At 43.6% G+C, this 26,976-nt stretch overlaps 1 protein-coding gene across 1 annotated transcript in view; it reads left to right on the top strand.

The window, feature by feature from the left end:
* Positions 1-798: 798 nt before the first annotated feature.
* LOC101535467 (A-kinase anchor protein 17B) overlaps positions 799-26,976 on the top strand; it is a 39,201-nt gene continuing 13,023 nt past the window's right edge. The window contains exons 1-4 of the mRNA XM_036497822.2: positions 799-1,150; positions 5,972-6,036; positions 8,373-8,476; positions 24,722-25,489. Coding sequence (XP_036353715.2) covers positions 8,426-8,476; positions 24,722-25,489 — 819 coding nt within the window. The 5' untranslated portion in view covers positions 799-1,150; positions 5,972-6,036; positions 8,373-8,425. The remainder of the gene's footprint in view (positions 1,151-5,971; positions 6,037-8,372; positions 8,477-24,721; positions 25,490-26,976) is intronic.

Below are 26,976 nucleotides of genomic sequence, written 5' to 3'. Positions count from 1 at the left end.
ATAGACTAAATTCCTGCCCTCCACTTTCAAAATATGTAAAGGAAGTGACTCAAATTCAGAGAAGAGCCTGCTGAACCAGGCCTTGGGTGAAACAGAGCCTCAAGGAACAGTGAGCAGGAAGAATTCTCCTCAAAGGACTGTATCCCCATGGGGATGAGTGACAAGGCTGGCTCTGTGTGACTTCAAGCCAGGAAGGGTGGCCTGCAGAGCCAGTGAGTCCCTATGGGCTGAGGGCTGCCCAGCTTACCAGGGCTGGGACCCCCGTTTTTGAAAGAGAGAGGGAGAGGGAAAGAGAGAGAGAGAGAGAGAGAGAGATGCCAGGGATCATCAGTCGGTGACCTTGGAGGTTTGGAGGTTTTGGAGGTTTTGGCTGAGTCTATGATATGGACCTGCCGGTTGCATTGGTGCCCAGTTCTCATCTGCCTCAAGGAAGAAGGGAGCAACAGTACCTCCCTCCTGAACTGTTTATTCAAAAGAAATGGGTCTTGAGGGGCCCGGTAGATCAAATAAGTTACAGCCACGAAATCCCTGCTATTTCGTGGGGGCCAAGGGTGGAGAGGCTGAGTCAAGCGTTTGAATCATTGGTTAGTAGCCACTGTTGAAGATCAACTTTGGCTCCTGCTTTGCCGCACAGAAGGGGCGGGGTTACTTGAATGATTCCTCAGGAGAAGGCGATTGGCCCTGGGGAAATCAAAGGGGGCGGGACTAGTCCATTGTTGCCATTGGTCCTGCGGGCAAGTTGAGGGATGGCAGCGAGGGGGCGGAGTCCGCGAGGGCTGGCAATTGGTTAGGCGAGAGCCCACCAAGAGGAGCCAGCGGACTGGCAGGCAGGCGAGCCCGCAGCTGGGAGCCAAGAAGGCAACCGCTGAACGCTCGCCAGGGCCGCAGCGGGGGCGAGGGGGGTGCCCCGGGCGTTGGCACTCGGGTGCGCGCCTGCGTCTCTGACTGGGATGCGGTGAGGACGCTGGTGTGCCTGACGCTAGTCATTCAACAGCTGGCCTCTGGGGCAACAGTCGCAGGGAGAGCCTGGGAGTGTTGATGGTTGCGACTGCGGCGACTGGAGGAAGGCGGCGGCGGTGGCAGCGGTGGCTGCAGTGCCGCTACCCCAGCGGAACCCGGAGTGCAGGCGCTACGGTTCCCGAGGCTCTCGGTAAATGCCCTCCGCTCTGCTCTCAGCATAAGGCGGCCACATCCCGCTGCGTCTTGGTCGGCTGGCTGGCCTGGCCTACCTGGAGCTCTGGATGCCTGGCAGACAGGGCCAGGCGGGACCCTTGGTGGGGTTTGTGGGGCGGGCTGCACGGGAGGTTGGGATTGACCCACCTGCCCCAGGAGTGGCAGGTGTTCCATAGATGCACCTAGACTCTTGTCCTGGTGGTTTCCCTTCCACCATAAACCCTGCTGCGCCTCCCTCTCGGGCCCTGGCACGGCACTAGGGGGAGCTGTGATACCCACTCGAGAGCTCACTCAGTCCACCGCTGCTGCCGAGGTCACTCGAGGCGTTCCCCCTGGGGTACCTTGGTAGTAATATTCCGGTAACGGGAACCGAAGGTGCCCTCTCCTGCTCCACTGATACGCCGTGGGCCCTGCTGCGCAGCTTTTCCCAGCTTCCCTGCCTTTCCTGTTTCCTCCGCTCTCAGCCAATTAATCATTAGCAGGAATCCTGCATCCCAGGACCTGGGCCTCGGCTTCAGGGGTCTTCTCGGGAGATTGAGTCATGCCTTAAGGTTTCCAGCGCGGATGGATTGAGACAATTTCCAATCTGAACAGGGCTTTCAGGGTGTTGGGTGTAAGGTCATGAGCTGGGGGTTGGTGGGGAGAGGCAAGTTGGGGAAGGCCATGCAAGCCTTTGGTGATATGATGGGCGTTGTGGTGCTGGATGTTGAGACTTGTGCTTACTTTCCATTGGATTTGCTGCTTTTTGTGATTTTATGTGAAAGCCTGTCATTACAGGAGACCTTTTGAATGCTGCTAATTCCGACTGGTAACATATATTGATTGGAGCGCTGGGTTCCAGCATGGGGAACTCGTTACTTTTTGGGGGGGGGGGCGGCGGAGGGATTTTCACTTTCTTAGTGTGTTTTCTAGTTTGAGAACAGAGCCTCAAAGCTCGAGCTCACTTTGACCCATGTCCTCCTGCCTGCCTCCGCTCTAACGTGGGAACCGCATGCTCCTGAGCAGAAGCTTGTAAAGCACCATTGACAGGGCCCGGTTTTCTTGCTGAGAAACCCCCCCTGGGGGATCACAGACTTGAGACCTCTCAGATTCTCATTGGCTGGTTGGTTACCTTTCAGAACATGTAGCATGTTTTTCTATGCCCTGTTCTTTCTTCTTCCCCTGGTGAGGGGAGGCAGGGTGTAGAGGAAGGAGAGGTCTCTTGAGATCATGAAATAACTTGAAGCATGCAATTATTTCCAGCAAGATATTTTCCTATGAATTCTTATTAGGCAGCAAGAAAGGTGAGAATGGGAAAGGCCACACGTTGGTGCCCAAGTGATCCTGGCTATCAGTCGTGTCCAAGGATGGATGGAATGGACTTGAGGTGGCCAAATGTTGGGGTCAGTAGCACAAGGCATGCAGAGGCCATCTTGGTTTTGGTGGTAGATCACAGGCTTTCTGTTTTGACCCCAGTCAGAGGTTATTCTTGCAGTATGTAGCCTATTTGTTCAGGTTCCTGGGCATCATTAATGAGAAGACAGTGGCCTTGGACTGACTTCATGTGTCGTGTCCAGCATGAGAAGAAAACGTAAGGCACAGAGGTTAGGAAGGGAGCTTGTTAGATACAACATTGTTTGAGTGTGTATGTGTGTGAGAGAGAGACTGAGAAGCATTGAGGCAGTTCCTTACCACTGAGAAGAACCACGTGTTCATCTCCCCATATGTATTTGTGCCTACACGAGAGAAAAGGGCGTTTAATGAGTTGTTTTAGAGCCAGGATGCTGTTGCGCATGTGTCTGGTGTCCACTTGGGCCTATGGGGCCTGTGTTCCTATGTTACAACCAGTATATTCCCGACACCATAAGAAACTTTTAAAGCCAAGCCATGGCTGAGGCAGGTTAGTACTTGGAAAACAAGGCAAACATATGCAGCAGGGAATTCATTGATGCTTTGCTCTGAAAAGACAGCATAAGGCCCGAAGCACTTATAGAAGAGGAAGGTCAGTGAACGTTGACTAGCCATAATAATATAATCATAATATTATTATAATATTATTATCATAATAATATTAAGAGCCTCCATTAACTGATCACTTACTGGCGATTAAGGGCTTTACTTGTATCATTTCAATTAATCCTTCAAAAATCCCTGTAAGGTAGGCACTATTACAGATTGAGTGTCCCTAATACAAAAATCCAAACTCTGAAATGCTCCAAAATTGGAAGCTTTTTGAGTACTGACAAGGCTGCAAGTGGGAAATTCCACAGGAGTTTTCCTTAAGGGACAGGCTGTAGTCAGAAGACAGGTGCACTCAAATATTGTGTAACATCACCTTCAGATTTATGTGTATTATGAGGTATATATGAAATGTAAATGAATTTCATGTTTGGACATGGCTCCCATCTCCAAGATATCTCATTATGTATATGCAAATATCCCAGAAAAAGAACATCTGAAATCCAAAGCCTTTTTTTCATGCTAAGCATTTCAGATAAGGGTTATTCAACCTATATCATCCACTGAAGCTCAGAGACAAGCCGTAGGACATCATTCATATGATTGAAACCAACTCTGGGGCTATCATCACAGAGAAGATTTTATAACACTCAAGGTGTAAGTGCGGCTTTGAAGAACGGGCAGAATTTAAATGAGGAAGGAAGGTGTTTGGCAGAGGGGATCCACATCTTGGAAAGGACTCCAAAAGCCTAGCCCAACTAGAATGGAGCATGCAACACAGATATATTGATGAAACACAGGGCTGATGAGGTAGGGAAGAATCATGTTTTAGAGAACCTTGGAAGGAGCTTATAATTTGATGGAGTAAAAATAAGGCATGCTGAACAGATCTATGGGCAAAGAAAAATGTGGCAAAAACAGTACGAATCACCTCGTGTGACTCACTCATCCTTTATTGAGAACCTTGCCCATTTGTCAGCACATTTAACTCTTGATTCAAGTTTCCTGAGCCTTGGAAAATACCAGATGCATGGAACTGAATAGATTCCTGGGCTCAATGTGCAGAAAGAGCAAGCCAGGGGCTTTGGGTTGCGTTCCTCCCTAGATGGGCATGCTTCAGCCTTTATACTTTAAAAAAAATTGAGTTAAAAGTCAACATAGATGAAGCAATAAAACTTCGTACAAATCAGGATTTCCAGCTTATCTGGAAATGCCAGGAAGGATGATCCATATTGCCTGCAGAAGACCAAGCTGTACAGAACCAACTGCATCAAACAGAAACCAAGTATTCTGCTTTTTTGTTCTCCCACTCAGTCCTTAGCCCCCATTCTTGGGACCTAACTAGTCCTGTAGTGCCTTGGGTCCCTGTTCAGGAGGAACAAAACTGGACCCGTTGCAAGGCTCAATGGTTAAATCCTCACTTTGTAAGCACCAGGATCCCATATGGGTACTGCTTCATGTCCTGGCTGCTCCACTCCCATCCAGCTTCCTGTTATGGCCTGGAAAAGCATTAGAGGATGCCACAAAGTCTTGGAAGTCTGAATCCATGTGGGAGACCCAGAAGAAGCTCCTGGCTCCTGGCTCCAGGTCAGCTCAGCTCTGGCCATTGTGACCATTTGGTGAGTGAACCAGCAAGTGGAAGATCTTTCTCTCTGTCTTTCCTTCTCTCTGTAAATCTGATCTGCCTTTCCAATAAAAATAAGTAAATCGAGAGAAAGAGAGAGAGAGAGAGAGAGAAAACAACCCCCCCCCCCGGGGGCCAGGCAGACTCTTCTTAATTTGGGATTAGCTTCTTATCTTATTGTGTGATTAGAGATTGTCAGACATGCAGAACTGTGAAATAATCTTAACATGTTAGAGTGGGAAGAGGGGCTTTTGACGTCATTGCAGAAGGGCTAGCTGCCAGGTACCAAGCTTTATCCACAGTTCCTATCTTTCTTCTGTCCTGGGGCAGAAAGCCAGTGGTGATAGGGCCTCAAAGAGAGATTCTGACGGGTCTTGGGTCTTACTGTTCTTCTTTATCCTTTCCTGGACTCCAAATTTCCGTCTGACAAGTACTGGATGTGTAGTATCTGGGTCATACTGACAAAAAGATTAGAGCAAGAAAGTCAGACAAGTACCTTCAAAGGTAATATGGTAAAAATATTTATCTGGAGTGTCCTGAAGGTACGCCAGATGTTGTGGACAGGTGTACACTACTTCTGGGTTGACATTTAGGGTGGGGGGATTTCTTCGTTTTGAAGTCTGCCTGGGAACTGCAGGACATTTGGCACCACTGGCCCCCCTACTACTTTTTAAAAAAGATTTATTTATTTTTATTGGAAAGGCAGATATACAGAGAGGAGGAGAGACAGAAAGGAAGATCTTCCGTCCCACAGTTCACTCCCCAAGCGGCTGCAACGACCAGGGCTGAGCCAATTAGAAGCCAGGAGCTTCTTCTGGGTCTCCCACACGGGCTTAGGGTCCCGAAGTTTTGGGCTGTCCTCAACTGCTTTCCCAGGCCACAAGCAGGGAGGTGGATGGGAAGCAGGTTGGCCAGGATTAGAACTGGAGCCCATATGGGATCCCTGCGCGTTCAAGGCGAGGACTTTAACCACTACGCTATCACGCCCCCCCTTACCAAATGGCTGTGGTGTTTCTCCCCATGCCAACTGTTGTGACAACTACAACTGTTCCCTGTTACTGTTGATGGGAGCAGTGCTGACACATTTAGTTTCAGGGATTCAAGCACTGATTTCTTATGAAAGAATGGTGAGTCCATTTATTGCTTATTTAATCCAAAGTGCCTTAGGCCTCTCAGGCATCTGCCATTTTCTTCTTGTGAATCCAGTTAACTGTCTTAATTTCTTGCTGTTTCTAGGCATTGTTCTTTGAACGTGACTCATCATTGTAACTCCCAAGTGTCTTAACCAGAGTATCTGTTTGGTAGGTACACTTGAATGAATCTGTGTGTTCACTGACTAATGTTAGTACTTTTAGGAGACTATAAGAAAAAGCAATGGATATTAGTATTTCAAACATGAAAATAACATCTTTTCAATGGAGTTCTTGAGCAAAGTGTTCTGTACACCAGGCACTGTGTTCGCCTCTGAAGGAATAATGCTATACCAGGCAGATGCATTTCTTGCCTCGGGGGACTTGTAATGGGGAGGAAGGACCACCAGATAAAAAAGCAAGTTAACAAAAACACATGACAGCTGGATAGCTTGAATGTTACAGTACAATGAAATGAGGTGATAGATTACATGGAACAGTGGTGAGAGCAGTGCTTCTAAGACTATTCAGGGTAGACACCTTGTGCCAAGTCAAATGTGAAGACTGAGGAGCTAGTCATGAGAACATCTTGGGGGAGAGCACTTCACAAACAGGAAGCCTAAGTGCAAAGGCCAGAGAGACTGAACCTGAGGTGTTAGAGGGATAGTAAAAAGGCCACTGAGACTGTGATGGAAAGAACCAGAACAGTAGAGGATACGGGACTGAAATGGGTTGAAAGAGGAGCACAGAGGCCGTATTTTGAGGGTAATAGTTTCACTCTGTTTCAAAGTATGATGGAAAGCCCTTGAATGGTTTTGCAAAGAGGAGTAGCATGATCTAAGATGTTTTAAAAAATGAAACACCTTGGCTGCTGTGTATAGCCTCTTGGGGGAAGGATGAGAGAATTGCGAGCAGTTGGACTGTCACGAGAATCCAGGTGAGAGATTGTATTGGCTTTGACTAGGGATTTAGGGAGGAATACAGTAGAGGAAGAAATAAATTTGGAGTGTGTTGTAAGGATGGAGTCCAGGGCCTGGTGTGATAGCTCAGTTGGCTAAATCCTTACTTTGCAAATTCCGGGATCCTGTATAGGCACTGTTTTGTGTCCTGGCTGCTCCAGTTTCCATCCAACTCTCCACTTAGGGTCTTAGAAAGTAGTGGAGGATGGTACAAAGCCTTGGGACCCTGCACCCATGTAGGAGACCTGGAAGAAGCTAATGGTTCTTGGCTTCGGGTTGGCTCAGCTCTGATCATTGTAGCCATTTAGGGAGTGAACCAGTGGATGGAAGATCTTTCTGTCTCTCCATAAATCTGATTTGCCTTTCCAATAAGAATAAACAAATATTTTTAAAAGGATGGAGTACAAAGGACTTACCAAAGGCTAGAGCTGAAGAGGAAGCGGGGACAGCCTCCCAGGTTGTTAGCCTGAGCACTGACATGACTGGTGGCTCAACCGAGGGAGATGGGAATATCAGGGTAGAGAGAGCAAGGTGGATGTGGAAGACAGGTTTGGGAATGGAAATAAAGAGCTCTGGTGTGTGTTGTAGGTATAGATGCCAGTAAAACATTGAACTACAGGTATCATATAGACAGCTAAATAGCAATGCAAGAGCTGGCCAGACTCTCAGCCTCCAAAGGAAAGTTGACAGTGGTCCAATGTAAGCAGGGCTGCAAGAGAATTAGGCTTGTTCATTCTGCTGGAGGCCTGAAAAATCGACTGAATCTTTCTGGAGAACAATTTGAGAAGATGTAATGACCTATGTAAATGTATCACCCTTTGATATGATAAGTATTTTGAGGAAATGCTTTTTATAAAAGATTTATTTTATTTTATTATTGGAAAGCGAGATATACAGAGAAGGAGAGACAGAGAGGAAGATCTTCCATCCATTGATTTACTCCCCAAGCGGCACAATGGCTGGAGCTGCACCGATCCGAAGCCAGGAGCCCAGAATCTCTTCTGGGTTTCCCACGTGGGTGCAGGGTCCCAAGGCTTTGGGCCATCCTCTACTGCTTTCCCAGGCCGTAAGCAGGAAGCTGGATGAAAACTGGGCCACCGGCATTAGAATCAGCGTCCATATGGGCAAGGTCTTCAGCTCCTAGGCTACTGTGCCAGGCCCAGAAGAAATGATTTTTTTTAAACCAAGATTTGTACAAAGATTTTCATGGCAGTGTCTTTCTCATAGTAGTAATATAGAGGAGGAGTACTATTTTACAGAAGTAGTACTTTTTTAGGAACTATCTTGACCAAATATGTAGTTACTCCCTGTAGCACTTCCATTGAACTTGTCACTATACAAAATTTCTACAGACACTCTTGGTGGGAATAAAAAAAAATGTTTTTGATCACATCACTATCTGGCATTTGTAATAAATCCAGATTGTGAGGGTACGTAAATACAACTGTGTTCATCTCACCTGTTGTTCATGCTAAAAATTTTAAATATACAGTTTTGAACAGCACATTTCATCTATTTATGACCTTGTACTTGTTTTCTCTCTGACAGAATGATCCCTGGTTAAGATGCCACAACCCAGCTGTTCACTATGAAAACTTCACATGAACGTGGCTTCTCCAAGCTTTTCTCCCTTGATTACATTTCAACATAAGGTATTGGGTAACATTCTATTTTGTCAAACTGATATTCAAATAAATCTAGCTTGGGGCTTTAAAGAGGGTGGGAAATACTGCTGCTGGCAGGAACTGCTTAGTAAGAAGCACAGTCCAAGGTGAAGATAGTTTTTCTCCTGTAGGTGGCGACTGATGGGAAGGAATTTTGCTCATAATTTTCAGGTTGTTATGACAAAACTGAAATCAAAACACTGGTAACTTTCTGATACGCGTTTTCACAAAAGAATTACTCCGATTGTTGGATGAATGAGATTAAAGTGCAGAAGATACTCAGCCTTATTCGTTTAAATCCCGGAGAGCCTGTTTTGTTTTGTATTGTGTTGTTTTCCATGGGAAGAAAAAGCAGGATGTCTACTTTAATAGCATTATGGTAAGTTGATACAAGGTATAAGGCAGCATTACTGGCTGCAGTTCTCTGCAGAAAGAGGTATTTGTCAACAAAAATATGCTGGTGCTGAAGAAAGGGCGTAAAACTAAAATACTGGTCAGGTAGATGCGCCAGCTACTCTGTTCCTATTTTTAAAAGTAGCTCCCTCCCTTTCTAACATGGAATAATTTCTGTACACACTAGCAGATGGGGTTGCACAAACACATTCTCATAGCAAGACACAGAATTTTCTTTTAGTTAAGTTCTTTTCTGTTAGCCTCCGAGATATTTTACATTCTTTGCGTACACACATCACCTAAGGGGAAACCTTAGCATGATCTAAAACGTGGAAAAATGAAAACAGAAAGCTGAGGGGGGCCGATGACAGAGAAAACAGCCATGTTCTCTGAGATTCTCTTAGAAATGTTCTGGCATTGGGAGTATGTCGAGTGAAATGTTTTAGTAGAGTTGTGTACACAAGATACTGCTAGAATGCACACTGTATAAACATTATTGAATAGCTATAATTTTTTAACGGTTAGAGAAGCTCCAATTCGCTTCTGCAAAGGTGTTAAAGAGTAAGTCATCTCAGTAACGTTGCTTCTAATTACAAGGATAGAAGTAGAATTCATGCATGGGGCTGGAAGATTGAGAAAGTCATGGTGGAACAAAAAAGAACATGGAAAGTATAAGAAGCATATTCATTAAAATTGGACTTTTGAGAATTAATGGAGGGCATAATCATAACATTTGTTGACATTAATGGTTGGTTTATACTAGCCTCTGAAAACTCCACTGAATAAATTAAACTATGCATAGGAAAATATTTGGTGAAAGTTATGGGAAATTAATTCTACTATTACTTTTGATTGGAGCACAGGCGTATTAATTGGAAAATTAGAGAACAAGTTATTTGTTATAAAGAATCAAGTTTTTTTAAAGGGAATAACATTAAGGCATAGACTGGTACTTGGTAATTCAGTGATTCAACAGTGTTGTTTGTGATAGATTTGTTTAACATATATGCATGATTAAATACATTACTATATGTGCTGTTTAATATAAGATTGATGATAGGTTTGAATTTGTCCATTTGGTTTAAGCAGAATTAAAAATAAGACAATGTGGGAAGAAAAACACAAATCTTTTAAGGGTGAAGTAAGACACTTTACAGTTTTAATTAGATTCAAAGATTGGCACAATTAATCTTGGAATTGAGAATGTGTTCTGGTTTAGAGGAAATTACCTGTTAAAGTTGAGTATTACATGATTATTCTTCAAAAAACCTGTCTTTACTATTAAAAAATCAATCTTTTATAATTTAAACATTCTGCAGTCAGTGCCATGTTTGCTGAGAATTGGTGGATGGACTACGAAGGGGCACAAAGCAACTTTTGTGAGGATAATGGGTATTTTCAGTATCTTGATCATAATGATGATTTCACAGGTGTACATAAACACAGGTGTACCTCAAATGATTTGTGGAAAATTGAATTAAAACATAGTCTTATTTTGGTACAATTTCGAAATCATACACATGAGGTTCCTTCTAAAAGCTCATGGAAATGCGTATTATGAAGAAAACATTTATGCTTTTCAAAAAATTTTACACCAAAATAAATGTATCATTTGATTCTATTTTCCATGAACTTTTTGAAGTACCCATCAGAATCAAAACGTACTGTAGTATGCACTTTTATATCCTGAAGCACATGTGGTTTAATGTGTGTCAGTTGTGTCCCAATAAAGCAGCTTTTGTTTTCTGGACCACATAAATATTTAATGTGGCCTAAGTATATAACAGTTGGGGTAACAACTTGTGTAAGTGCTCAGTAAGTGAACAGTTTTAAACATAACCCTTTTATACCCTAGCTGTTATTTTTTGGCATGATTGTTCTCACTTCACTATTATCTACCCCAGAGGATTTGTTTTCTGAAACTGCAGAAAAAATTGCTAATACAGATTGCTTTTAAGTTTATATTGCAGGTGACTAATACCAAGCAGCATTCTATGAGATACTGTCTTTCATTAAGATTGTTTAGGATCTATGTAACTTGTCTGTGGAAGTTAATGCTTTCTCCCCTTTCTGAGTAATATTAGGTTAGCAGTAGCAATACTTCAAAGAAATCTAGTACGATTATTGCAGAAGAACAAAGAATGCTTCATAGTGTTTTTTAAACATTTTATTAGTGATGATGTTTACATAGTTGATCAGGGTGGGAAGAGTAGAGAATCAGGCGATAGTGGGTGAGAAGCTTGTATACACCTTTTCATCTTCTTCTTCCCATATATGCACAGGGGAGAGGGGGATACAAGAGGAGAAACCACGCCCAGCTTCCCAATCTCCAGGGATTGGGAATGTCATCCCAGGGTCCCCATTGTGGACCATTTTCTGAGGGTGCTGTTCATGTGTTTTTGATTGTTCTGAGATGTTGCTGATATCATCACTCCACGGATGAGGAAATCTTTCTGAGGTTGATTGGCTGTCATACTTCATCTCTGAGTCTCCACTGGCCCGGAAATTTGCTATCAAGTTTCACTGGGGTAGTTGATCAATTTGTCCTCCATTCTCAGCAAACCAATGGGTACTGTGGCCCAGCCCTCCCTGCCCTGCTCAGCACACGCTCAGCCCTCATGTACCACAGGGTGAGCTGCAGCCCAGTCAGAGTGACCCCTAATCACCCCCACTGGACCAGCCCCCCAGCTCTGGTTCCTGTGCTTTCCAGCATGTGCAGTGGACTGGTCCTGTCTGCCCCACATCCCATTGAGATCTTTTATACATCACTGGGCGTTGAAGCCTATCTCAACCCAACTGACTCCACCCTCCAGCACATACTCCTGCTAACGGGTGCCACCGCCTATCTAACCAGGCCTGCCCCAAGTCCTGGTTCTCATGCTCACCAGTGCAAGTTGCAGCCCATCAGAGAGATCCCACAACCCCTCCGCTGGACACACTCCCCACTCTGGATCTTGCACTCTGCAATATAGTTTGACAAGACTTGCCCCCAGTCCCAGGCACTTGCCAGCTGATGTTGTGGCAAAGCCTAACCCGCCTGGCCTTACTCTGGCTCATGCTTGTTTCAGTGGATAGAATTGGCTACCTGAGCCTGGCTCTTCCCCCAAGCTCCCATTCACATGTAGGCCAACAGGTGTTGTAGCCCTGCCCAGCCCAGTCTGCCCCCAGTTCTAGCTCTCATGCTCGCCAGCTTAAGCGGTACCCCAGCATTAGAGTCTCCACTACTCCCCTACCAGGCTCAATACCCCCCCCCCATCCTGGTCTCGTGTGTGCTGGTGAGTGCTGCAGCCCAGTCTGCGTAGCCTGTGTCACCTCAGCATTTGCCGGCGGGTACTGTAACCTGGCTTGGTCAGGTCTGTGCCGCCCAACCCAGCACAGCCAGCCCCCAGTCCCGGCCCTAATGTGAACTGGCTGGTGATGCGGCCAGAACCAGCCCGTCCTGCATCCCATCCTGGTTCTCAGATCTGCCAGTGGGTGTTATGAACTGGCCCAGCCTGGCTTGCCCCCATACCTAGCCACATGTATGCTGGCAGGTACTGTAACCTGGATTGCTCTGGGCTGCTCCTTGCTTTGGTTCTTGTGCTCACTGGCAGTGACTGCACCCCTACAAAGGAGTTCCCCAAACTCCCCTCTTGGGTCTCTTCTCAGTGATAGAACTTGTGTACACTGATGAGTCCTTGGTCCGGGCTGGCTCAGTCCACCTCCTGTACTGGCAGGAACAGTAGCCTTGCCAAACTGGCCCATACCCAATCTGGTTCTTACTGTTGGGTGTTACAGCCCAGCCACACCTAGTCCATGCCTTGACGCAGCTCTCATGTGTCCCAGTGTGAGCAGAAACCTAGCCCAATCTGTCCTACACCCACTCTGGCTCTCATGAGCACCAATGGATGCTGGAGTCTAGCCCAGTCTGGCATACCCCAGAGACTATCTTTGCCCATGCTGAGGGACACTGTAGCCATGTCCAGCCCAGACCAGACCATCCTCATTCTTGCTGTCACGCTCACTAGTGGGAACCACAACCTAGCTGGAGCATCCTCTAAACTCCCCAACCAGGCCTGTTCCCAACCCCAGATCTTGTGTATGCCTGTGGTTGCTCTGACCCAGCTCTGCACAGCCCATACCTTGTCTTGAACTTTGCCATTGGGTGCTGCAGCCTGGCCTGTTCCAGCCCACACCCAGTCCCAACTCTCACTGGCAAATGCTACAACCTGGCCGTGTTCAGTACGCTGCCATCCATGACTCATGCCAAGTCGGCAGGAGTGAGAGCCTAGCCAGGCATGACCCACTTTCTAGCCTGGCTCCTGCACTTGCCAGTGAGCTAAGGTTGGCCTGGCCCTGCCCAGTCTACCCCCTTCTAATACCACCCCACACGTGTATGGACAGTTGGAGCTACCCTGCCTTGTCTGACCAACATCCAGGCCTGAGTTGTATGTTCATGAGCAGAAACAACAACCCATCAGGAGAGTTGCTGAAGTTCCCCCACCAGACCCACTTGCAGACCCATAGCTCACCCTTGCCAGTGGGTGCTACAGGCTACCCCCTCTAGCCTGCATATGTATGAGTGGTGGATGTTGTGGACTGGCCCACCCCACACCATATTCTTGGGTGTGTCTGCAGGTGCTGCAGCCTGGACCAACCCAGCCTGTACCCAACCCAAGTACCCATGAGTGTCAGTGGTTCCATGGTCATGCCTAGCTCAGTCTGTCACCAACCCCATCTCCAGTTGAACCTGTTGAGATTGCAGATCAAAGGGGTGGACCCACACATTCCCCACAGAATCTGCCTACAGACCCAGTTCTCTCGTGTGATGGTTAGTGCCATGGCCCGGCCTAACATTACCCATCCCCTGTTTCGACTGTCATTGGTGAGTACTGTGATCTAGCCCTGCCAGGGAAGCCCCCAGCCCTAGCTTTAGTGTGCCCCAGTGAGTGGTATTTGGCATTGATCATTACTAACTACTCCAGTTCTATTACTCTAGGGCTCTGTGTGTCAGTCTGAACCTTCAAAGTCCATGTGTTCCTGCCTCAAGATCCCACCACCGGGTGGCCTGGGCACCAAAGGTGATAGGCGAAGCCCATAGGCCACCCAGCTCTAGCTCTGCCTCCTGAGAACTCAGAGCCAGGGCTAGCCAGCCCCCTCCGGCTCTAAGCAGCTTGCAGGCTGATTGGCTTAGGCCTCTTTCCAGACCCAAGTCCCATCCCCATGGGGAACTGACCCACCTGGCTGTGAACATATGGTGAGTTGATGGGCCCAGGCCTCACTCCAAACCCGAGCTACAACCAGGGGCCATCCACCCACCTGGCTCCAAGCCTGTGACTGGTTAAGGGCCTGGGTCCCCCAGCCTGAGTCTCCCAGCCTTAGTCCTGCCCAGAACTGGGGCTTCATAGTGTCTGTTTAATAAAATCTGGGCCTAGAAACTCTGTGCTTTAATTTTTTAAAATTTTTATTGGAAAGGCAAATTTACAGAGAGAGAAGGAGAGACAAAGCTCTTCCATCCACTGGTTCATTCCCCAAGTAGCTGCAGTTGTCGGAGCTGAGCTGATCTGAAGCCAGGAGCCAGAAGGTTCTTCCAGGTCTCTCATGCAGGTTCAGGGTCTCAAGGCCCTGGACCATCCTCTACTGTTTTCCCAGGCCACAAGCAGGGAGCTGGATGGGAAGTGGAGCAGCTGGAACACAAACTGGTGCCCATATGGGATCCTGGAACTAGCCTGGCAAGAATTTCGTCATTAGGCCATTGCGCCTATGCACACATTTTTTTTTTTTTTTAACTGAGGTCCACTGTTGGTCTCAAAGGCTTCTAAGTAATTTTATAACTCTAGCAATAGTGAAAAATCCAGGCTTCAGTTATTTAGAAAAAAAATTAGATGCTTTACATATAGCACAGTTACCAGTTTTAGTTATCTGACCTCTACATTTTTTCTTTTCAAGACTTATTCTCATTCCCCTGAGCTAAGAATTTCAAGCTATATAAAGCTTCAAGAGACCTAATGTTATCAAGTATATGTTATTTGTACAACATCACAATATGCTAGCTTGCTAAATTCCCATCTTATTAGGATCTGCTCTGTTAGAACCTTTTTTTGGTCAGAACAGTCATCATTTTGCTCCTCTCCATAGTCCCGAAGGTCATGTCAGCATACCATTTGTCAAGCTGCCATTTTTATTTATAGTTTTCCGGTGCCAAATAAAGAACAGTTGTTAAAATAATCATTCTTAGATAAAGTTCCATTCATCAAAGTAGTGTCTGTTCTGAGTCCAGTTGCTCACAAAGCCCTGAAATGCAAAGTAGTGTCATTGAGGAGTGCTTAAGTGATGCCTTTGCCTTGGAATATGTGAGTAACTCCCTTTGAGGGACAAAGGTAACTTGAAAATACAAATGGCCTTTTTAAAAAAGGCTTTTTTTGAAAATAGACACGAGGCAACTCAATAGTACCCTATAACCATTTTAAGGTTTATAGCAGCCGGTTGTGTACAAACTAAAATTGAGATGCCAATGAAATGGTTACAGGCTATGGTTAAGAGAGTGCATTTTTTTTAACATATTGGTCACTCAATACCATGTCAGTTAACTTCATGATGTTGTAAATGGTTGTTGAAGTTGTGTAGTGGCTTTTCATTGGAGGGAATGATATTCTGCCAGCTCTACTTTCAGACCAAGGATGGTCTCCCAATGAAACTGTTGAATTTATCTGGACAATAAGATGCTGGACTCTCTGTATGGTCCATGCCCGCAATGAAGGAATCATGACTGGATATGAACTGTACTACTGTAACAATATGGAGGAATTTAATATGGGGGGCGCTTGGGAAGGGGCTGGGGAACCCCAGAGCCTATGAAACTGTGTCATAAAATGAAATAATAATAAGAAAAAGTTAATCCTGGAAGAACATGCCTTTTAAGAATTTATACAGAAAAGAGCTGCAAAAGTTAAGAAACAAATATACATTTCATGCCAACTAGATTTATTTAGTAGGAGATTGCATAAATTCATGCTCTAAACCAGTTAGACATCAACATATGGAAGAGGTAATAGTAGTCTGAAGTAAATGTTGAAACCTCAAAACTCTCTAGTATATGAAAATAGTCATCAATGTTGATATACATGTATTTATACTTTGCCTTTGTAAAGGGTTTTTCATTAAATACAAAATATATAAATGTGATATGTTTTGTAAATGAAAGCTAAAAACAACAAAGTTCAAATTTATGAATCTACCTTTAAAAATATTATGCAAATTGTGAGAAGAAAGTTCACTGTCTTTGTATCAACTACAGATTTTATTAGAATATGTACCAGCTTCTTCACTGAGATCACAAGCTTGGGCCTTGCATACTTCATCCATAAAGCACTTGCTTAGCTAGAAATCATTGTAGTGTTTCCAGAACTCTCTTTCAGAATGATAGTAGGGTGCAGTGCAGTGTCCTGAACTAAATCCTTTCCCATGATGCATTACTATAGCAGCTAAGTCTCAAAAAATCATTCTGGTAAGAGCATTTTCAGGTGTCTCTGCAGAAATATAACTCCATGATTAAAATTTATTCAAAGTCAGCATAAACACCTATCTTCTCTCAGCTATTACATCCTGTCTACCTGTTCTTTGGTGTATAATCTGAAAAGCTGGGGTAGGTGGCATGTTATGAACTTTTTCTGGGATTCTGAGATAATAGCTGGTTTTGGTGAAAATCTACATTTTGAGTTACATTGATCACATGCATAGATTATTTTCCTTCTAAAAAGCTTCATTTTCTGTAAATTTGGCCAACCAGACATGGCTGGGAAGCAGTATCCTTTCCACTACATTGATACCTGTCTGGAAATTCCAGTGACAAGTCCCAGAAAGGTTTTTAATTTATTGTCCTATGAAAGACATGTAACCTAAGAAGTCCATGAAAAATGGCATTTATAACATCCAGAACTTGTTTGGTAAATTTTCTTTGAGAAGTGGTGATAAGTGGTAAGCTAGTACCAATTGTCTCCAGTTAATATTGTATTTTACCTATAAGCTCACAAAGAAATTGCTGAGCAGCTTGTTGGGCATAACTGAGTGTAGCATGGCAAATGGTGAAACCAAAGTCCACTTTCTAAACCACAGAAATTGGAACTTTTGTCATGCTATTCATGACACAGAGAAATGTGTTATGAGCTTGACTCCCTAGGCTGAATAAGTTCCATCTTTCTAGTTTTTCATGCTGTACCACTGAATACTGATAAACTTTGGTGTCTGGAGCCAACACAGCCTGTATCTTTATATTATTGTTGTTTTTGTTGTTGTTGTTATTGTTATTATTACTAATGCACTTGATATGCTGATGTGTTTGTGTCCTATAGATACTTATGGGATTCTATCACTAGCTGTCTCAGCCATCATTAGTTCAAATCAAGCTTTAAAAAAGCCTATCAGCTGGGTATTGTGAAACCACTGCTTGGGATTCCTGCATCCCATATCAGAGTACCCGGGTCCCATAGTGACTGTTCCACTTCCAATCCAGCCTCCTACTAATGCATGCTTTGGGAGACAGCAGTGGTGACTCAAGAAGTTTAGTTCCAACCATGCATGTAGGTGACCTCCATCAAGTCCCTGGCTCCTGGCTTGGGCCTGGTTTAACACTAGCTATTGTGGGCATTTGGCGAATGAACCAGCAAACGAAAGATCTCTCTACATTTCTCCCTCTCTTTCAATCATTCTGCCTTTCAAATAAATAAATTTACTTTTCCATAAAAAATAATACAACATGTATTAGTATTCTGTAGCTTGATCTTTTTCTCTAAAATATTGATATCCTTCCATGTCAGTACGTTTGTAGATTTTTGTAAATGGCTTTGGGTAGTATGGACACTTTAACAATATTAGTTCTCTCAATCTATGAAATGGGACATCTTTCCTTTTTTTTTTTTTTTTGGTGATCTTTTCAGATTTGTTCATTAATGTTTTGTAGTTTTCATGTTGTTATTTTACAGCCTTGGTTAAGTTTGTTCTAAGCTACTTTTTAAAAACTTTTTTTATTGGATAGTCAAACATACAGAGAAGACAAGAGACAGAGAGGAAGATCTTCCATCCGATGACTCACTCCCCAAGCGGCCGCAACGGGCCAGAGCTGCACCGATCTGAAGTGAAGAGCCCAGAGCTTCTTCTGTGTCTCCCACTTGGGTGTGGGGTCCCAAGGGTTTGGGCCATCCTCGACTGCTTTCTCAGGCCAGAAGCTGGGATCTGAATGGGAAGTGGGGCCGCCTGGATTAGAACCGGCACCCATATTAGATCCCGGTGCGTTCAAGGCGAGGACTTTAGCCGCTAGGCTACCATGCCAGGCCCACGTATTTTAAATTGTAGAGAATTCTTGGTAATTTATAAATGTCAAATCCTTGATAAAATAATTTAGAAATCAACCCTCATCTAGGCTATTTTAGAGAATATAACCTGAGCTTTGACATCAGTCTAAAAGGAGCATCTTACAATGTTTAAAACAAATGCAGTATCATTGGAATACATGTAAAGAACTTGACAAATCTGATTGCTTTGAAGTGAGTAACTATTTTAAGGTGTATTTTTTCTGAATTGTGAAAATACATTTATTTACTTGAAGGTCAGAGTTACAGAAAGGGAGAGCGGGAGAGAGAGAGAGAGAGAGAGAGAGAGAGAGAGAGAGGTTTGATTCACTCCCCAAATGCCTGCAACAGTCAGAGCTGGGCCAGGCCAAAATCAGGAGCTTCATCCAGGTCTTCCATGTGGTTGGCAGGGGTCCAGACACTCAGGTCATCTTCCAATGCTTTTCCAGGCCATTAGTAGAAACTGGATTGGAAATGAAGCAGCCGGGACTCGACCCAGCACCCATATGTGATGCTGGTGTTGCTGGCAGCTGCTTTACCACTATGCCACAAGACCGTCCCCTCGAATGGTTTAAAAAGATGTTTCTTTAAGCTGTATAAGTTAATACCTTTTGTCTATAAATAAATTCTGTGTATATAAATAAGTTTTAGTGTACCCCATTTGAATATCAAATTGTTTTATTAAATAAACAGTATCTTTTTTATCCTGAAAAGTAGTTAAATTTCTAGAACAGGTATTTAATGAGACCTGTGAATTATCCTTACAGCTTGATTTTATAATAAATTTCATTCAGAAAGAGTTTAAATAATTTCAGGTGCTGACAGTAAAAACATTACCTAAGTGACATAATTTTATCTTGAATAAATACGTGTTGATAGATAGCATCTATAATTCGCATCTAACACTATTATCTATCTTTAACCTAAATGGGCTCTAGCTTGATTTTTTTTTAAAACACCTTTATTTGCTTTAAAAACATAAGACTTCTTGTACAATGAAGCATAAGCATGTTTCATCTACAAAGTCAGAATATCTTCCTCATGGAACACGCAGGAAGAAAGGAAAAACTTCTCATACTCACCAACGAGACAGTAACCCAGCAGAGGGGTCCCCTCTGCCCCTCTACCAGGTTCACCCCCACCCCCAAGGGTTGCATGCTGGTGGATGCTGGAGCCCAGTCTGGCATGGTGTGTCTCACCTCAGCACTCACTGGTGGGCACTGCAGCCTGGACCAGCCTGGCCTGCCTCGAATTTCAGCTTATGCTGGCAGGTGCTACATCCTAGCCCAGGCTGGACTGCCCCCAGTCCCAGCACTAATGTGAACTGACAGATGTGTGGCCCAGCCTGTCTTGTCCTGCACCCTGTCCTGGTTCTCATGTCTGCTGGTGGGTGCTATGAACTGACCCAGCCTGGCCCACCCCCATACTTGACTCACACATATGCTGGAGGGTACTGTAACTTGGCCTGGTCTTGGACTGCTCCCAATCTTGGTTATTACGCTTACCTGCAGGGACTGCATCCTGATAGGTTACCTCCCAGCACCAGATCTCATGCACAATGTGGGTCTTTGACCTAGCCTGACTTGTCCCATCTCCTGTCCTGGCAGGTACAGCAGCCTTACCCAACTGGCCCACACCTATTCCGGCAATTACTGTTGGATGTTACAGTCCAGCCACTCCTGCTCCATGTCAAGACTCAGCTCTCATATGATTTAGTGGGAGCTGAGACCTAGCCCAGCCTGTCCTACACCTACCCTGGCTCTCATGAGTACCAGTAGGTATTGGAGTCTGTCCCAGTCTGGCACACCCCAGACCCAGTCCACACCTATGCCAATGGACACTGCAGTCATGTCCAGCCAAGATTGCTACCCCAATTCTGGCTCTCATATTCACTAGTGGTGGAATCACAACACAGCCAAGACGTTCTCTTAGCTCCCTGACCAGACCTGTTCCCAGCCATAGATCTTGCACGTGCCAGTGGTTACTGTGACCCAGCCTGACATAGCCTATACCCCATCTTGGCTTTTGCCATTGAATGCTGCAGCCTGGCCTTGCCCAGCCCACTCGTAGTCCCAACTCTCTCTGGTAGTGGGTGCTGCAGCCTAGCCCTTCCCAGTGTGCCCCCATCCCTGGTTTTCATGCAAACCAGTAGGTGTGATAGCCTAGCCCAGCATGGCCCATACCCCATCCTGGCTCCTGGTTTGGCCCAGCATTATCCAGGTCTCCCCACTCCCCCTTAACCAACCCATGGACTTGCCGATGAGTGTAGCTGTCTTGCTCAGCCTGACCAACAACCAGGCTTGAGTCTTTTGCTCACCAGTGGAACCGTAGGCCACAAGGGATGTTCCCCAAGTTCCCCCACCAGGCCCACTCCCAGACACAGATCTCACATGTGCCAGCAGGTGCAAGGCCCTTGCCCAGCATAGTCTATCCCCTCTTTCTTGGCCTTTGTATGTGCTGGTGGATGTTGCGGTCCAGCCAACCCCACACCCTATTTTTGGTTGTACCTGGTGGGTGCTGTAGCCTAGACCAGCCCAGCCTGTTCCCTATCCCAGTTCCCATAAACTTAGTACTTTTTTAAAACTTTTTCTTATTTTCATGTCATATTTTTCCAAAGATTTATTTGTTTTTATTGGAAAATCAGATATACAGAAGAAGAGAGACAGAGAGAAAGATCTTTCGTCTGTTGATTCACTCCCCAAGTGGCCACAACAGATGGAGGTGATACAATCCAAAGCCAGGAGTCAGGAGCTTCTTGCAGGCCTCCCATGCAGGTGCAGAGTCCCAAGGCTTGGGCCATCCTCGGCTACTTTGCCAGGCCATAAGAAGGGAGCTAGAAGGGAAATGGAGCACCCAGGACACTAACTGGCACTCATATGGGATCCCGGCACTTAAAGGCAAGGGATTAGTCACTGAGCCATTATACTGGGCCCAAACTTAGTATTTTTAAAAGCTTAGTATTGCTCTGCAATGAATTAAGAGGATTCCCCCTCCCCATTTCCCCATTTAGATAATGCTTTTAGAAAATGGAAATAAAGTTATTCTGATATCGTTCCAGTTGAATGTACAGATATCATGAGGATTTCTAGAACCTTAGATCTCAGAATCTGCCTTTGTGGACTTTTGTAAATTCAGCCTGTGTAAACTTTGTCTTCTAAAGCAAGTTATTTTGGGTTTTCCTTAAGGGAATGTTGTTAAAGAATTATGTGTCTGTAAAGTTAACCAACGTTTAATGGTAAATTGATCCTAGAATTTTTATCAGCTAGACATAGATTTTTGAGTTTAAAAATCTTTAAAGTTAATATTAAACTAGAAACTCGAGTGACATGGTATCTGGATACATCCATTCCTGGAAAAAACTCCTTTGTTGGGAGGTGCTATTTGAAGTATGCAAATAAAAGCTGAAATCCCTAATTGCAAGCATTAGTGGCCTTATTAACTTTGAGACAATTTAGAAGAGTTTGCTACTACGAAATGCAAGTTAATATGAAAACAGCACTCATGTTTGGGGTTTTTCCAGTCCCAAAGCAAAGGGGAATTTCACCTTGCCACTTACTAGAAGGGATTGTCTCCTCTTCACCTGAAATATAGTGGTCAATTTCATTAAAATCAGTTGGCTGGAGGAATATGATTATCTATGCCCAATTATGTCTTAGAAACCAACTTGGACAAAAGATGCTAACTCAGGTGCATGGTGTAGAACTATTGGTTGAATGTATCCTTCCTCTGTTTCACAAGCAAGTTTTGTGGGAATTCAGAGGTGAAATCAATTGTACATAGAAAAAAGAGTTGCAATCTGAGCATTTCAATAGATGGACAACTCAGTTTCTCTGAATCTGCCTGGATTTCTGCATCAGTAAAGCAGGCATTAAAATACCAACCCATGGTTGCTTCATAAATCAAATATAACCAACACTGACAAATCATGATCATAGCTTATGGAAAACTTTTGTTGAGAACTTCCAGTGTGGCAAGCATTGTTCTTTTTTTTTAATTTTTAAAATAATTTTTTTTTATTGAAGAGGCAGATTCACAGAGAGAAATAGTGACAAAGAAAGATCCTCCATCTGTTGGTTCACTCCCCAAATGGCTGCAATGACCAGAGCTAAGCTGATTTGGGTCATAGAGCAGGAGGTATAGAGTTCCTATTTGCCTTCTGCCCCTACACAGACATACCTCTCCCATTATCAACATTGTCCACCAGAGTAGTACTTTTGCTACAGTTGATGAATCTACATGTCATTAAACATTGTTATCACCTAGAATATCTAGTTTAAATTAGGGTTCATTCTTGATGTTGAACAGGCTATGAATTTGGCCAAATGTATAATGACATGTACTTGCCAATAGTATCGTATAAAATAATTTTGTTGCCCTAAAAACCATTTGTGCTGACTGTATTCATTCCTCTCTCCCATCTAACTCCTGACAACCACTGACCTTTATACTATTTTTATAGTTCTGCCTTTTCCAGAATTTTTTATGGTTGGTTGGAGTTACAGAACATGCATTCTTTCAGATTGGCTTGTTTTATTTAGACATTTAAGCAATGTGCATTAAGCTTCCTCAACTGCTTTTTATAGCTTGATGGCTCATTCTTTTAATATGGAAGAATATCTGGATTGACCACAGATTATGTATTCCTTCACCTTACTGAAGGATTCGTGGTTGCTTTCAAGTTTTGCTCATTGTGAATAAAGTTGTTACAAACATTATATACAGTTTTTTTCTGTGCACATAAATTTTCAGCTCCTGTGGGTAAATACAAAAATAAAAAAACACCCGAAAAACAGTGATTACTAGATTGTGTGACAAGAGTATGTTTAGTTTTGTGTAAAAAAAAAAAATCAATCTGTCTTGCAAAGTAGCTGTAGCATTTTGCACTCCCATCAGCCATGAATGGGAATTTCTGTAGCTTGTCATCTTCACTGGCATCTGAATGTATAGTATATCTTTTTGTTCTAATTTATTCATACTTATTGACTTATGCTATGAACCATCTTTCATATGCTTTGTACTATACGCATATCTTCTTTGCGGAAGTATACATTAAGATCTTTGGTCCATTTATGTTTATTTTTATTTGAAAGGTAGCAAGAGACAGAAACATCTTGTATCTACTTTTTTACTTCCTAAATGTTTGAGTCATTTCCAAATCAGATTGTACTCTGTCGTATCCTAAGAGTTCATTGTATCTTTTCTTTTGGGTAGCCATTTTTTAAAGATCTATTTTATTTATTTATTTATTTTTATGGAAAGGCAAATGCACAGAGAGAAGTAGAGACGGAGAGAAAGATATTCCATCTGCTGGTTCATTCCCGAAGTGGCTGCAACTGCCCCAACTGAGCCTACCAGAAGCCAGGAGCCAGGAGCTTCCTCCGGGTCGCTCACGTAGGTGCAGAGTCCCAAGGCCTTGGGCCGTCCTTAACTGCTTTCCCAGTGGGATAGGAGCTGGATGGGAAGTGAAGCAGCCAAGACACAAAGCAGCTCTGATATCGAATCTCGGAGGATGCAAGGCAAGGATTTAACTACAAAGCTTTTGTGTCGGACCCCTAGATAACAGTCATTATCTGACATGATCTTTAAATATTTTCTCCTAGTGTTTGACTTGAGTTTTCATTATATTAATTGTTTCTCAGAACAGAAGTTTAAGATTTTGATGCAATTTAACATAACATTTCTTTCATGGATTATGCCTTTAATGTTGCTATGAAAAAAATCACCACCATACTCAACTTTCACGTAGATGTCCAATTGTTCCAGTGCCATTTGTTGACAAGGCTATCTGTTCCACAGTATTATCTTTGCTCCTCTTTACAGAGATCAATTGACTGTATTTATAAAATTCTTTTTGGGCTACATATTTTGTTCTATTGATCTATGTGCCAATTGTTTTGCCAATACCACACTGTTTTGCCTCTGGTAACTTCATGACAAATCTTGAAGATGGTGAGTGTCAGTATTCCAATTTTGTTCTGTTTAGTTGATAACTCTGCATGTTTATTGATAGCCATAGAAATAACTTGCAAGAATTTTTATTAGGATTGTATTGATAGATCCTAATAGATCAAATTAGACAGAAATGATATCTTGAGTCTCCCTATCCATGGACCATGTATTCTTGTTTTATGTCTTTCATTACAGTTTTATGGTTTTCCCCGTAAAGATCTTATGTGTATTTTGCTAGATTTTTGCTTGTTTTGTTGTTTTTGATGCTTAATGAAAATGATATCACTTAATGAAACTGAAAATCATATCAATTTCAAATTCCACTGATTCATTGCTAGAGTATATAAAAGCTATTGACTTTTTTGCAATCACCCTTGTATGTTAAAAATTTACTTTACTTTTTTATTCAATCTTACCATAACTGCATATTGGTCCTAAGATTTGTAAGATAAAGGTTTAAATGTACGCATAGTATACTTTACCCCATTGATTTGATCTAGGTGCAGCAATGTTTAGCATACTTCACAATCCAAATCCGTAACATTTTCTCTTTCACCCTCTACAGAAGTGTGAAGACACCATGACAGTTACAGTGGTGTATGATAACTCGGAGGCAACAGAGCTATGTGCAGCTCAGCACCTCTACCTCAAGCCTATAGCCAAACTGATGATCAATGTATTGCTCCCAGAGAGTATAGAACCTGTGAGACCCTTCTCTAACTGGGAGGTTCTTGACCAGCTGAAGAGCCTGATTTGCCCTGACCAGTTCACCACAGTTCGGCTCTCCAAGAGTACAAAGGACTTCATCCGATTTGAGGGAGAGGCTGAAACCCGAAGTCTGGTTCAGATCCTCAAATCCAAATTACATGGGAAGATCATCAAGTTAAATGGCTTGAAAACGGACTTGAAAGTTGTAGCTACCGATGCCCAAGGAGAATGGGAACATTTCCCCAAGAAGAAAGAGGCCTCACTGAGTGATGGAGCTGAAGAGCAGGATCATGATAAGAGTCCAGACGCCATCTATTTTGCAGGCTTGCCCTGTAAGTGGTTTGCACCTAAAGGTTCCAGTGGAGAGAAGCCATGTGAAGAGATCCTTCGGGTAGTCTTTGAAAGTTTTGGGAAGATCAAGAATGTGGATATCCCTATGCTTGACCCCTATAGAGAAGTGATGACTGGGGGGAACTTTGGGGGTTTTGGCTTTGGCTTGCAGACATTTGAAGCCTTTATACAGTATCAAGAATCCACCGACTTTATAAAGGCCATGGAGTCCCTTCGAGGAATGAAGCTGATGCTTAAAGGAGATGATGGGAAAGCTCTGGCTTGTAACATTAAGGTAAGAAGTAGCCAGGGTTTCTTTTTCTCCTTCTTCTCCTCCTCCTCCTCCTCCTCCAGATGACACTGAGTAAAAAAAAAAAAAGGTAACAACTAGAATAAATTTTCCTAGACCCCATCAGGGTCTGATCAATAACTAATGGAAGAATGTGTTTGTCATGAATAAATGTGTGGATTTTTCAAAAAGTTTGTGGTAAAAAGTGACAAGATGAGGTTATATCAGTGCAAAATATTTTGAAATCCATTAATATGAAGGGTTTTTAACAAGTTCATAGAAAATGTGTATTGTGAAAAAAACCCACATAATTTTCAAAGACTTTTTTCCACCAAAAAGATTTTATTATTTTTGATTATTGTTTTATGATACAGTTCTATAGGCTCTGGGATTTCCTGTCCCCCTCCCCAAGTTCCCTTCTCTCATTGATTTCCCCTGTAGTATTACAATGGGTAGTCCTTCATGAACAGTCATAAGTCCATCATGCTGAAAAACAACTCTCTTTTCACTCTATTTTCCCAAGGACTTAAAAAAAATTTTAAATTATCATTTTATGTTATAATTCCATAGGCTTTGGGATTTCCCCTACCCCCACCCCAAATGCTATCCCCCCCACTGAGGTCCCCTGTATTATTACTATACGATAGTTCTTCATGCACAGTCTTATGTCCATCATTGCGGGCATGGACAATGGCAGAGAGTCCAGCATCCTATTGTCAAGATATAGTAAACAGTTTCATTGGGAGTCCATCTTTGGAGGTAGAAATGCATACTGCATTGTATCCTCACATCTGGATATGATAGCCTCCATTGCAGTTACTATACATCCCCTTAAAATGAAAAGCCACAAAACAACATCAATGACAGGAAGAAAAATAGAAGTGTACAATGCCATGAAGTTCTCAAGAGGTTTTGAAAGTTCAACAGTCCTGAATTGCTGGTGATCCTGCTGCTCCAATCGCAATGAAATCTCTCCAGAATCCACTGGCTACTATAGTCCAACTTAGAGTCTTCGTCTGCCAAGATATTCACTGCCAACGCTTGGCTGGGGTAGTTGATCAATTTGTTCTGTCCTCTGTCCTCTGTTATGGTACCAGGTGTCCTCTGGAGGCTCCAATGTACTGCCATAACCTCAAGGTACATTTGGATATGCTGTCCACTGCTCCCTCTGAGCCTCTGAGGAGGCCCAGCTCTGACACATGCATTCCACAGTCAGCCCATGGAACCTGCAGTTCTCTCCATAGTTGGGGTTCTGTGTCCAGCAATTCAGTTGGTAGGGAATCACCAAAGAAACCTCATCTGAGGCCATCCCAGACCTGATTCTTGTGTGTGTTTGCCCATACAGGGTCTGACACAGTCGATCACCCAAACCAGTCTACTCACACGCTGATAGTTGCAATTGCTGGGTCAGTTCTGTCTCCAGCCCCATGTCTTACGCAAACCAAAGGGTGTTGGAGTCAAGCCTGATCCTGTCCACCACATACTCTGCCTTC

The sequence above is a fragment of the Ochotona princeps genome, chromosome X, assembly GCF_030435755.1.
Source record: "Ochotona princeps isolate mOchPri1 chromosome X, mOchPri1.hap1, whole genome shotgun sequence".
NCBI classification, from domain to species: Eukaryota; Metazoa; Chordata; class Mammalia; order Lagomorpha; family Ochotonidae; genus Ochotona; species Ochotona princeps.
Note: the sequence above shows the minus strand (reverse complement) of the source record. Positions and strands in the feature narration are given on the sequence as shown.